At 33.5% G+C, this 14,759-nt stretch overlaps 1 protein-coding gene across 2 annotated transcripts in view; it reads left to right on the forward strand.

Moving 5' to 3' along the window:
- The window catches only part of plxna2 (plexin A2), a 269,674-nt gene that overhangs the window by 188,176 nt on the left and 66,739 nt on the right, over positions 1-14,759 (forward strand). For both annotated transcript variants that reach the window (XM_051096153.1, XM_051096152.1), the window contains exons 9-12: positions 3,771-3,885; positions 5,930-6,130; positions 7,053-7,149; positions 7,524-7,723. In XM_051096153.1, the coding sequence (XP_050952110.1) occupies positions 3,771-3,885; positions 5,930-6,130; positions 7,053-7,149; positions 7,524-7,723 (613 nt within the window). The remainder of the gene's footprint in view (positions 1-3,770; positions 3,886-5,929; positions 6,131-7,052; positions 7,150-7,523; positions 7,724-14,759) is intronic.

Raw genomic sequence — 14,759 nt, forward strand, 5'->3', positions numbered from 1 at the left:
GTATTTAGAAAAATTGATTGGCTTTGGTTAAATAGTTTGATACTACACAGAGTTGTTTTTGATTGCATAACTATTGTTCAGCGAATGTTGTTCAGCGTTACGTCTCAATCCGAATTCCTTTTCTGACACATCATGAGATATACGATGTGTCATACCATCTACCCAAGGGCGCGTTGCTGTGATATTCATCTTTATGATGTATTCATCCCACATACGCAGCCCTGCTGATATTTCTCTCACTTCCTGTGTCGTAGAGTATCAGCGTTGTGTCACAGCGCTCAGCCAGCTCACTCCGCACGCTGTGAATGTTTCAAAAGTGTTATGCAATACGGAAAAACTGTGAATGTTTCGAGCCCACGGGCGTTTTGATAATATTCAAAGAGTTTATCAAGCCTGCGTCTGGTGCCGCACCGGATTCTCGCAGCGAGTTTGAACTCTCCAAATCGTTTTTTGCAGGACGCTAGTGTCACGTACCTCCCAGGCTGCACTTTTCCGTGACTGGTGAGGGGCTCGTGGCTATAAAAAGCATCCATTATGGCAAATGCCGGCTGATTGCTTGACATTTCTCAAGTGTCGAGGCTGAGATGTCTGAATTGCTGAATCTAAGTGTGCTGTGGGTTTGGCGCTCCGGCTGGAGGCATCTCTGTCTGTCACAGTTCAATTCCACTTCATCTGCTGTGATGGCTGATCAGAGAGCAGCGAGTTCGACTGCATCTCGACTCTCCAGGAGGCCCGCTGATAAACAACCGCTTGTGTCTGAGCAAGCGCCGTGTCTTTGTTCACGCCGTGCCTCCGAATTCCCCTTGTGTGCGTGTTTATGTGTGTTTTAACGTATATTCGTACCCTCTCGTGTGCGTTCGTAACCACATCTCATAAGCGTGCCTTCTGCGGAGAACAGATGCTGCTCGATGCAGGAGATCACAGAGCCCCCCAGTAGCTGGAAGCTTTCTAAAAGGCTCAGGAAGAGGTAGCTTCCGAGGGTGCTGATTGGCTGGCGCCGAAAGACTGGCCCCCCCTTCCCGTTCCTGTCGCTTCCTCACTCTCTCACGGCCATGTCGCCCGAGCATCTGACAGATCTGGAACTAATCAAACAAACTCTGTGTATCCAATCCTTCTGAACACACACCCCTTGCGTGTGGAAGACCTCACACCGAGCTCCGTTGGCCCTCTGTGCCAATCCCATAGGGGATTATGGGTAATCTAAGGCAGAATAGCCCATCCTTGTGTGTTCAACCTCAGTTGGCTCAGTTTTTGGCACATTCAGCCTTTCCAAATTTCCTCCCACTCTCCCTTTGACTTCAAATGTTGTAAAATGCTCTAATTTATCTTGAGTTCCCAACAGAGTGATTAAGTACACCATAGTATATCGGTTTTTAGCTCTCGATTTCTATAGGAATCTTGCCATCCAATCGGGTTCTCCCATCTGAACCCATTGGCCCAATGAAGAGCCAGCTTTGATGAATATTTTAGCATAAGTCCATCTACATAATTTAACCATCAAGCAGAAAACACAAACACTTGGACGCCAAAGAGCTGTAGAGGTTTATAGCTCTAGAACTGTCTCCAAGATTCCTCAACATCAAATACATGACATGTTCCTCTACAAATAGAACCAGGCCTGCTCGGCTTCGTGTTGGTATTATGGATTCTGGACGTGCTCTTTCTCGTAAGCTGCGCTCATCTGCATATAAACGATGAATAGAAAGCTTTCCGCTGCAGGCACGCACACAGATACATGCATACACACATGCTCGTAATGTATGGTCGTATTCTCTTACAGTTTGCCCAGTGCATATTGGAATACTGATTATACAACTAAATAGAAATGGCACACAGGAAGTGAAGCGATGCACGGATCACAACCCTGGTTTATCTCAATTTTGGCCTTAAATGAAACACTTAAACCCTTATGTTGATCCCGTAAGATGGTGCTCGCAATTAACGCACCGTGAATTGCTGAATAACATCCAAAGACAGCTGTACGTTCAAAAACTTTAGCCAATTGCCAATTTCCCTTAAGTTGCCTGTTTATATGAGTTTGAAAAATCAAGTGATGATCCATGTTTAATTAAAAATTAATTTGATTGTTCTGACTCAGTTTGAACCAGTTTAAACTGTTTCGGAGTATTTTATACTGTCTTGTTTAGTGGCTTGTTGTTCAGATGTTGAAATCAGAGTCATAAGTTCTGTATTGGGCGTAATGCAAGATGTTTTAGTGCACAAAATCTTTTGTACTCTACTTTGTATAATATTTTCTACCTTGTGTTTTGTATTATATAAAATTTGTATATATTAATCTTCAACAGTTCAGCATTTTCAGGTATTCAGCATTTTCCAGTATTCAAAATAATAAAAAAAATTGCATTATACATAAAAGAATATAAAGCTGTCTAATGATTAGTTGCGATTAATCGCATACAAAATAAGAGTTTGAGTTTGCCTAATATATGTATTTGTACTGTGTGTAATTATTTTGTATATATAAATACACACAAATTTATGTATATATTTAGGAGAAATGTGTTATGTACAAAATATTTGTATTTATATATAATATAAATTATATAAAAATTATAATAAATACATATACTTGTAAATATTTCTTAAATATATATACACTAATGTGTTTGTATTTATATATACATGATTTTTATTTTTTTATTTTATTTTATTTTGAGAATGCAAACGGTTTTCTTTTTGGGCTAGATTTAACACAAATATATTGATATCATAAAATGGAAAACTAGTTACTTTGGTTAGTCGCATTTTCACCCCAAAATGAAAATTACCCCATGATTTACTTACCTTCAAGCCATCCTAGGTGTATATGACTTTCTTTTTTCAGACGAATACAATCTGTGTTATATTAAAAAATGTCCTGGCTCTTTCAAGCTTTATAATGGCAGTGAATGGCCATTATATTGGATTTTGAAATCCAATGAAAGTGCATCCATCCATCATAAAAGTACTCAAAGGGTGTTTGTAAAGGCCTTCTGAAGTGAATCGATGCATTTTTGTTAGAAAAATATCCATATTTAAAACTTTATAAAGCGTAATCTCTAGCTTCCGCTAACTGTCGTACACGCGTTTACGAGCGAGTGGCGTTCCGAACGCGGAAGCGCAGTCGAGAAAGCAAAACAAAACACCAGTAACGAATTAGAAGTACAAAATGAAGATTTGTGAAGAAAAATGTTTGTAAATAAAACTTGGTTCTCACGAGACTAGCTATCCCTTTTCCTGTAGACTTTTCTTTTTAGAAGGACTATAAAACACAATCACTTTTGCTGTAGTATTATTAGTATTACAATTACTTCAATTCAATTTAGATTGCGTCTCATTTTCTTTAAGATCATTCTGTATTCAGTCAAGCAGTCCACTGTCTCACTCACAGACAATACATTGCTAATGCAAATCACATATCATGACAGAACTACAGTCTTAATAAAGTCTGTATGTCTCAATACTGATAATTGTACGTCTCCGCAGAATGTGGGGTTCAGTGGCACAGCGCTATCCAACGGCACATGCAAATTTCCACAGCACACTTTTAATTTATTCAGCATTAAGCCGCAAAGGTCAAGGACACAGCAGTGCTGGTCTCAAAGGCACAACCTGCTCCCCATTGCTAATCTAAAACCCAGAGCTACGTTTTATGCTGACTACTTTCACGGTACCCTCAAAAAAGGGCTTTGGATCATAAATCAGGGACATCAGTGAGTGGTAATAATACTTTATTCTGTCTCTCTCTCTCGCTCTTTCCATCTGTTTAGGTGTCTTTCCTGTGTGACCAGTTCCTTCCGCTGCCACTGGTGCAAGTACAGAAACCTCTGCACCCACGACCCCTCCAGCTGCTCTTTCCAGGAGGGACGCGTCAATGCCTCAGAGGTACACACACACAAATAAACACACACTGTGTGTTGAGGTTAGAGTCTCTCAGTAGCAAATCTACAGGATCACAAACCTCTGGGGAAGAGCTTCCAATAATAGCTGCTGAAAAGTGTGTGTGAAGTCGACGGTCGCCTCGCTAGAGAGCGCGTGTGTGTATGTGTGTGTTTGCAGGTGTTCAGCTGATCAATGTGCTACATTACACCCTGTCAGGTGGTAAACACACTTGCTCACCCTCTCACAGCGAGCAATTAGCAGTCGATATCCGGAATATTCTCCCTCACAGCACACACAGACTTCCCACTTATTCACACACAGCCATATGCACAAAATAAACACACACGCTCACACTTACATGGGCAAAAACTCCTTACGGTGCACCATCAGTCATGGTGTGTGTGTGTGTACATGTGCATTTGCATTTTTGTGTGTGCAGGCTCGTGTGTGTAAGTGTATGTTTGTTTACACATGCATTTGTGTATGTTTGTGTGTGTGCTAACCTTATACTTTAGGGAGAAAATTGCAGTCCTAGAAATGAGCTAAAAATAACAAAAAGTTATGTGGATATCTTTAAGAGTAATAGTGGTTCATAAATAAAAGAAGAAAAGAATTTAATTTCTTTTTTTTTTCTGTGAAAGAAAACAATTTCCGAACACATAGATATATATATATATATATATATATATATATATATATATATATGAATATATGTGTGTGTGTGTGTGTGTTAATGTATAATTTTTTAAGAACTTCAAGTATATATAAATGAAACAACTCTGTGTTTGTTGCACATATTAAGTTATATTTGTTAGAAAAAGACACAATATTTGTTGAGTTATTGTTGCCTTCATAATTTACTATTTTTTGTTAAATAACACTCATTTATTTTATTGTATTTTATTTCATTTTATTGAAAATGTAGAGTTTTAATACATTTATGTAAAACAACTGTGGTAATTTGTGTTTTTCACAAATTAAGTTATACTTGTAAGTGAAAGACACAATATTTGTTTAATTATTGTTGCCTTCATAATTTACCTCTTTTTGTTAATAACGCAAACTTATTTTATTGTATTTTATTTAATTTTACTAAAAATTTTAGACAATTTTTATACATTTGCGTAAAAACTACTGTGTTTATTTGTGTTTGTTGCACAAATTAAGTTATATTTGTTAGTAAAAGACACAATATTTGTTGAATTATTGTTGCCTTCATAATTTATTTATTTTTGTTAAATAACACAAACTTACTTTATTGTATTTTATTTTATTTGACCAAAAATGTAGTCAGTTTTATACATTGTGTTTATTTGTGTTTGTTGCACAAATTAAGTTATGCTTAATGAAATGAAAGATACAAGATTTGTTTAATTGTTGCATAGCTCTATTTTATCTCTTTTTTTATCTGGAAGTTTGTCTTTTTTATTTTTATTTTATTTTATTTTATTTTACAAAAAATGTAGACAATTTTTATACATTTATGTAAAACTACTTTGTTTATGTGTGTTTGTTGCACAAATGAAGTTATACTTTAGTTGATGCCTTACTAATATATTTATTTTGTTGCAAAGCACTATTTTTTATCTCTTTTTTTAATCTGGAAGTGTATCTTTTTATTTTATTGCAGTGTGCTTGCCTACTAGAGTCTACCTGTGTGTTTAGCTTCATTTTAAAATGTTTGTGTGTGTGTGAAGTGTGTGAAGTGTGGTATTAGAGGGACACTAGGGACACCTTTCACAGGCTGACCTACTAGCGTACATCATCTCCACACACAGCTTTTAGAGAGTAACACATCAACATGCTTTTAAAGAGCACCTAAGGTTTTGCTGTGTGTGTGTGTGTGTGTGTGTGTGTGTGTGTGAGCGAGCACGGGGAGCATTTGTGAGAACTGAAGCTGAATGTAAAGCATTTTTTGTACGCTGTATGTTTCTATAAGGCTCTTTCAATTCAGCTGTCATGTTCGCTCAGATGGTTTAGGATTTAATGTGTTGGCATGTGTTTGTCTTGACTACCCGTTCACCTCTCGCTCCCTTCACTCCTTTAGGACTGTCCTCAACTGGTCCGCTCTGAGGAGATCCTGATCCCGGCAGGGGAGGTAAAACCCATCACCTTGAAAGCCCGGAACCTTCCACAACCTCAGTCGGGTCAGCGCGGCTACGAATGTGTGTTACACATACAAGGAGTCAGTCACAGAGTCACGGCACTCAGATTCAACAGCTCCAGCGTACAGTGCCAGAACAGCTCGGTATGTAATGAAATCTCATTTATATCTCAATTATTTCTCTTAGACATTAAAAGATTTTATTGAGAGCAAACTGAGACTTATGCTTAAAGAGATAGTGCACCCAAAAATGAAAATTTTGTCATTAATTACTCACCCTCATGTTGTTTTAAACCTGTTAAACCTTCATTCATTTCTGAACCACAAACAAGATATTTGTGATGAAATCCGAGAGCTTTCTGAACCATACAGCAAGGCAACTGACACGTTCAAGGCTCAAAAAGGTAGTAAGGACATTGTTAAAATAGTCCATATGACATCAGTGGTTCAACCGTAATGCTATGAAGCTACAAAAATACTTTTTTTGCGCAAAGTTGATACTTACAGTGTTTTAAATGTAGCTAGGATGATCTAAGCTACGAAAGAGAGCAATTAAGTTCCAGAAAAGCAGTGTCAGTTAGGCGAGTTAAGCGTTTGTTTTTTGTGCTGTGATGTTATAATAAACAAAATTGTGAAATGAATACGACCAAGGCATATTTTACCTTTCTATCTCCACCTTTCATTCTCTTTCTGTCGTTATCTTTCAAACGAACACACACACTGTAAGTAGAGATGAAGGCGGTTGGAGCTCAGTGTCCAAGCTGTAGAAAATAGGAGTGTTGAAAGTCTTCCTTATTCCTCAGACTGATGATGCAAGCCTGGAGTAACTCAATAAAAGCGCTAATACAGTCAAACCGCCTCTCTTTCGCTCTCTTTTTCTCTCTCATGTTATTTGCTTGTGTGCTTTGCCGTTTATTCGGTCGTTTTTGGCCGCATGTTGTAATCAATAATTGACAGAGGCAAAGCCTAAATCCAATAAAAAAAATTCATAAACTTTACATTATCTCAGCGTTTGCACTGTCAGGAAAATGTTGTAACCTCTTTCTATCTCTCCGTCTCTCTGCAGTATCTGTATGAGGGGATGAGAATCAGTGAGCTGCCGGTGGATTTCTCAGTGGTGTGGAATGGAAACTTCATCATTGATAATCCTGAGAACATCAAAGGTAACGCATAAAGAGACTCATTAAAATAATGTGTCTTTAAGTCAAAACGCTATAACCTGATTCTCCCAGAATTATCTTGCCCTAAATATAATTTGAGCTGATTGATCAGACTGATTATTATTCATTCCATATTTTATTGAAAAATGAAAGTCTGAAGCTGTTTTTCTCATGCTCAGCGAAACATCTTAAGCATCACGGTTGTGCTGAGCTTCATGATTTCATCAGTCTTGATATGTTTATAATCAATAGCTCTACTGAACTGTCAGATAGGTCAACCTATGTTAGAAAACTTCATAAAAACTTGTAACTTTTTACATCTTTTAAAATCCCTATTGCAGCATTCAAAAACACTAATTTCTACATGTATCCCACAGTGCACTTGTATAAGTGTGGCGCTCAGAGAGACAGCTGTGGCGTGTGTTTGAAGGCAGAGAGGAAGTTTCAGTGTGGTTGGTGCAGTATGGAGGGCCGCTGTACCCTACGCCAGCACTGTCCCATGTCCAATCCCTACACCAGCCGTTGGCTTCACCTCGCCAGCACAAACGTCAAGTGCACCAACCCTCGAATCACTGAGGTAAGTCACATGTACTGTACAGGCCTTTACCTTCTTTTTTATTTCTGATACTTGATTTCATTTGGGGCACATACTGTATGGCAGATGTAAAGTCAGCTGGACATTTTCCATAAATATTTGAATGCTGAATACCACAATTGACCAATCAGAGTAAAGTGTTCCAGAGATCTGTAAAATTACATACAATGCTGTTTAAAAGTTTGGGATCAGATTTTTATTGTAATATTGTGAAATATTATTTTAATAATATGCAAAGCTGAATTTTTAGCATAATTACTCCAGGCTTCAGTGTCACCTGATCCATCAAAAATCATTGTAATATGCTGATCTATTATGAATGTTGAAAACAGTTGTGCTGCTTAATATTTTTTGGAACCTGTGATCCTTTTTTTAGGATTCTTTAATAAAAAGTTTAAAAGAACAGCATTTATTTAAAATAGAAATCTTTTGTAACAATATAAACTACCAAAGTTTGTGGTCAGTAAATGTTTATTCTTTTTTTCTTTAAAGAAATTAATACTTTTATTCACCAAGGATGTGTGAAATTAATAAGAAGTGATAGCAAAGACTTATATTGTTAGAAAATATTTCTATTTTGAATAAATACTGTTAAATTTTAACTTTTTATTCATCAGAGAATCCTGAAAAAAACATTTCCAACATTGATAATAAAAGCAATAAATCAGCATATTAGAATGATTTCTGAAGGATCATTTGACACTGAAGACTGAGTAATGGCTGATGAAAATTCAGCTTTGCATCACGGGAATAAATTACATTTTAAAATGTATTCAAATAGAAAATTACTTAAACTGTAATAATATTTCACAATATTACTGTTTTTCTGGACTTTTGATAAAGTAAATGCAGCCTTGATAAGCAAAAGAGAAAAAATAAAAATCCCTCCCCCCCCAAAAAAAAAAAAAAAAATATATATATATATATATATATAATAATTATATATAATATTTCTAAAATAATTTCAATATTTTTTATTTATAAAAAAGTTATGTGTCCTATAAACATATAGAAGCAGCAATTTTCTTTTAAATTACATACATTTTTCTTAACATAGATATGACTCATGCAGACTTCTATTTATGTTTTGTTTTTTTTTAAGTCTCATACACTGAAATGACAGTTACTGTATATATAGACAGTTGAAAAGTTTGGGCTCAGGAAGATTTTTCTTTTTTAAGAAATTAATCAACAAATTGTTCAAAAATGGCAGTAAAGACATTTTTTATGTTATAAAAAAATCTATTACAAATAAATACTGTTCTTTTGGACCTCCTATTCATCAAAGAATCTGAAAAAAAAGGAAAATGATTTCCTCTAAAATATTTAGCAGATGTTTTCAATTAATAATGATAATAAATGTTTCTTGAGCACCAAATCAGAATACTAAAATGATTTTTGAAGGATCTTGTGACACTTAAGACTGAAGCAATGATGCTGAAAATTCAGCTTTGACATCACAGGAATAAATTACATTTTAAAATGGATTAAACTAGAAATAGCTATTTTAAATAGTAAAAATATTTCAAAATATTACTGTATTTTAATCAAATAAATGCAGCCTTGCTGAGCATTTTGACTTATAAACTTTTTTATTTAACTCGTAACTCAGACAAATGAACACACACACAAGGCTTGTGTGGAGGAGTCTCCATCAGCTCATATTTCTACTCTGTAGTCTGACTGAGCTCTTTATTGATGCTGCTATTCATAGACTCACAGAGAAAGGTGAGCTATGTGTATCGTGAGTAATATCTCTCTCTCTCTCTCTCTCTCTGTCTCAGCTTCTCTGCTACTCTCATCGTCAGTCATGCTCACTCTAGCTGCCAATATCTCACGTTTTCTTGTAATTAACACAATGTTGGAACGTTGATGGCTTACTGTGAGAGGTGTGTGTGCGTGTGTGTCTGCTGGGAGACTGAGGGAAGACATGGTGTTTAATTAGTTTAGGTAACGCACCAGTGCTCTGTGTTTAAAGTACCTGATTCATGGAACTCATTGATTCATGTGGCTGTTTGCAGTCTGCGTATCACAAGCCGTTGCCCCGCATGCACACCAACCAATTAAAAAGTAAGGGTTATGACTTCCTGTTGTCTGTTTTCATTTAGGATGAATGGGCAAATTAGGGTTATGAACAGCTTCTGTTTTTGTTGACGGAGGGTGTTGAAAACCTTACCTTATTTAAATACTTAAATACTTGTTTATTAAGATGGTTCACTAGAGGCTCTGCCAATTTTTTTTAAATGTTTCTTCTTAAATGTCTTGAAAATACTAGATTTTTTTTTATTTAAGCTGAAGTTAAATGTAGTAGTAAAATGTATGTGCTACGTTTATATGACTCTCTACATCAATATTGATTATTTAAATGGATTTTCAAAGCGAGTATCATAACAAAGCATATGCTACTACCAGTCTTAAAATACAGCACTCAATTTGATAAAATATGTAGTATTTTTATAGGTTGAAGACACAAACCATTTTTAACCCACCAGTGAAAATAGAGCCGTGCATTTTGTGTTTCAGACACATGCAATTGCCAAGACCACATTACAAAGCAGCAGAGCAGTTCCTTCAAAGCAAATTAGTATGAATATTTTTAATTCATCCATTTTTAATCTGTTCTCTCCAAGTTGTTCATTTCCATTTTCACGTCTCTCTCGGTCTCACTAATGCACATAAATGTAAAAATCGTCCACTATGGCGGTCGTTTCTGCGATTTGTCTTTTGGTCTTAATTTAGTTATGTTATTTCCTCTGTTTTTGTCTGAATATAGACATTCGTAAGCTGATTTGTGCAAATACATAGACATTAGCGAGATCTGCCTACAAGAAAATGACAGTCATGAATGATTAACGCTTCTATTAAGCAGCACTCTATCCCTCCTCTAAAGACTTATTAATATTAATGAGGCTTAAGTCCTCAGTGAAAGCCGGGGGTTCGGCATCAAATGAATGTGGAGGAAAGTCAGGCACTTGAAGCTGGTCTTGACGTCGCTCTTTGCTTCAGATGGTCTCTGAGCCTCTCCTTAGTAGCTCAGTCACGGAAAATTTTGGTGTCAGTTCGTGCTTCACAGAACTGATCTTGGATCAGCTGTGAAAAACTTTTTGAACTTTGGACTTTAAATGCACTTTTATATCCGTGGTTTTGAATAATTTTTTTATAAATAAGACACATACATTTTAAATACATGACTGTTTTATTAATTTAATTAATTTCACTTTTTTATTTTATTTTATTTTTTATTTAATATTTTATTTAGTTATTTCTTTCTATAAATACGACATACATTTTAAATGCATGACTATTTAAAAATAACTGTATTATTTTTCAATTAATTTCATTAATTTTGTAATTTTTATTATATATTTTATTTTTATTTCATTTTTATTTAGTTCCTTTTTTTAATAAATACAACATACATTTTAAATACATGACTGTTTAAAAATAATTGTATTATTCTTCATTAATTTAATTAATTTTTATTTTATTTCATTTAAATACATGACTATATTTAGAAATAGTTATTATTTTTCATTAATATTATTTTAATTTTATCAAATATTTAAATTTTATTTCTTTTTATAAATGCAACATACGTTTTAAATACGTTTCATTTTATTTTTTATTTTAGTTTATTGTTTTATTTTTATTTTATTACTTTTTGTTGTTGTTTCTTTTTATAAATACAACATATATTTTAAATACATGACTATATTTTTTATTGTATTTCATTGATTCATTTTATTTTAATTTTAATTTTATTGTTTTTATTTTATTTTTATTTTTTATTTCTTTTTATAAATACAACACAGTTTTTTCAGTTAATTTAATTAATCTGTAATTGTATTTTTTTATTTTATTTCATTTAAATACAGGACTATTTAGAAAAAAAATATTTTTTCATTAATTTCATTAATTTTGTATTTTATTTTATTTTTATCAAATATTTTATTTTATTTTATTTTTATTATATTTCTTTTTATAAATACAACATATGTTTTAAATACATGACTATTTCAAAATAATTGTACTATTCTTCATTCATTTCATTATTTTGTCATTTTTAATTTGATTTTTTTATTTTATTTAATTGTTTCAGTTTGTTATTTTATTGTTTTTTTTGTTATTTCTTTTTTATAAATACAGCACATACATTTTAAATACATGACTGTATTTAAAAATAATTGTATTATTTTTCATTAATTTTGTTAATGTTTTTATTTTATTATTTATTATTTTTATTTTATTTCATTTTTATAAATACAACATGCATTTTAAATACATGACTATTTAAAATAATTGTATTATTTTTTTAATTAATTTTATTCATTTTGTGTTTTTATTTTATTTAGTTATTTTATTTTATTTCATTTTTATTTTGTTATTTCTTTAAAAATAATTGTATTATGTTTCATCGGTTTCATTCATTTTGTATTTTTTGTTTTATTTTTATTTAGTTTTGTTTTATTACATTTTATTTACATTTTTTTATTTTATGTTATTTCTTTTTATAGATATGACACATTTTAAATGCATGACTATATTTAAAAATAATTGTATTATTTTCATTCATTTCTGTAATTTTGTCATTTTTTTTTTATGTTATTTCTTTTTCTAAATACAACACATACGTTTTAAATATATGACTATTTTTGAAAATAATAGTTTTTTTTTTCATTATTTAATATTTTTTATTTTAGACTAAGTTTTCCTGGCCTGCAAATGTTACGGGCCACTTGCCCGCAGTTGCACCCAGCCATGACTTTGTTTCAAAACACAGTCCGAAGCCTCAGGAAATAATGTCCTAAATACACATACACACAGGTACACACCCCCAACACTGTCAGCGAGAGAGTCCACGATGAAAATCGTCATGAATAAATGATACTGAACCTGATAGAACGTTCTCTCCCACCAGAGCTACAACGCTTGTCTAGTACGACACAGCCTTTCCACAAAGTCACATGTCTATTTACAGAAGAGCATTCAGCTCAACTCACTCAACCACAAACTCCAATTTTAAACCGGATGCACCACTTTCAAGTCCCTCGTCCCTTTCTTTCCTCGCTTAAACACTCGCTCGCTTGGCCGAAATTCAAAACCAAGGCCCTCTTTTCTTTTTTCCCCTCTTTTCAGGCTTTATCGCAGCCAACCACGGGGACATTTAAGAGCAAATAAAGTGTTTAGTGTGCAGTTTATGCAGCAAGAAACAAGTCATAAGCTGAGTTTTATCAAGCCCATAAATTGCATCTCAGTGTGAATTTGGGACGTGCTTGAATCAGCTGAAAAGACTCCAATCCCGGTAACAAATCACACCTTTCGTCCTCCCGCTGCACACTTTCATTACAGCTTCCTAATTATACGCAGCAATTGAGTACGTGAAAACCCTCAGAGGACAGGAAATACATTCCCGTTTAGACTTCTACAAGCTGGTGTTAAGCCTTAGCTTTTCTGCATTACTTAACGAAAGAACCGTCTGAACAGTTTTTACCTGTGAGGAGGACATGACGCCCAGGTGCATGTTGGGTGAGGAGCATCCAGGCAAGGCTTATGCTTTAAAAAGCGTGCATTAAGAATGAAACGACTTCCTGTTTGTCCCCGAGACGCTCTCAAGACATGACACTGGCCCGTGGCTCGGTGTGTCTCTGTGTGCATGTGTCCGTATAACTCAAAGCCAAACAACCGTGAGAACTCAGAACATCTCGAGAAGTTCACATTCTCATTCCGATGCCGGAATCCAGACAGTCACTTTTGTAATGATGGTGAAATTGCAGTCAGGCACAAATTGTAGTTCTGGAACCAGTAGCTGTGCGGCGGAGGAGGCCGTCTGCGAAGTCAAACAAGGCTGCGCTTTCACCTCCGAGTGGGCGGACGAGACTTTGAAGTATTGAGTCAGTGCGAGAGATATTTATGCTCTATGAATAAAGCCCATTTGATGTCTGTAATGGCTAGTCAGAACAGCACCGCTCGGGGTGAAGCTGGAATCTGACGGCCAGACTATTATCACATGAGCTGATGAGATTTAATCTACAGATGAAAGCAGTGCCGCCAGTGTACACACCACCATCCTTTCATTGTGAAGTCATTTATTTACTTGATTGTTCTATTATTTAGAGTATAAATAATAAGGATACATCTGTGAGGATATATCTGTGTAGTTTGTAAAGAAGATGTGAAAATGTTTGGAGTTGAATAGTGGTACTGCTTTCTGCGGTGTACATATACTGCATACTAGTTTTAAAAATTAATACTGTGCAGTAAGCATAAATGTTTAAATACATAACCTCCCAATGTTTAATGTATATGATGTGTGGGTTTTATATATATTTATATATATATATTTTTTTAATTTATATTTTATATTAGATATTTTTTATTAAATTGCTTTTTAATTTTATATATATATATATATATATATATATATATACACATACTTTTTAACATATATTTACTTATTTATTTTTATTTTATTTGGGACAAAGACCTTCTGGTCTGTGAACATTTTTTTATATTATTATTTTAATTAGAATTTTCATATTATTTTTTACATACATCGTGTTTATTTTATTTCATTTTATTTTTGCATTTCAAGACGAAACACAAGCTTGTTTTAAAAATTAATACTATGTAGTATGCATAAATGTTTAAAAACATAACCTCGCAATATTTAATGAAGATGATGTCTGGGTTATGCATTTTTTTATAATACAGTTTTGCTCTTTATATTTTATTTTATTTTATTTTTTATGTTATTCAGAATCGTTTTTTAATTTGAAATTTCTTATTATTTTTAAATACATTTCTCTTTATTTTATTCATAACTGTTTTATTTTATTTTATTTTATTTTATTTTACATTTTTGCATTTCAAGAAGAAACACAAGCTTGTTTGTCCAAATGTGCAGTTTATTAAAAAGGTCTTTTTGTTGTTGTTGTTGTTTTATTTTATTATTTTATTTTATGAATAATTGTATTTTTATTTAAATTTTCATATTATTTTATATATGTTTTTAATTTCT

This window comes from Labeo rohita, chromosome 23 (genome assembly GCF_022985175.1).
Source record: "Labeo rohita strain BAU-BD-2019 chromosome 23, IGBB_LRoh.1.0, whole genome shotgun sequence".
NCBI classification, from domain to species: domain Eukaryota; kingdom Metazoa; phylum Chordata; class Actinopteri; order Cypriniformes; family Cyprinidae; genus Labeo; species Labeo rohita.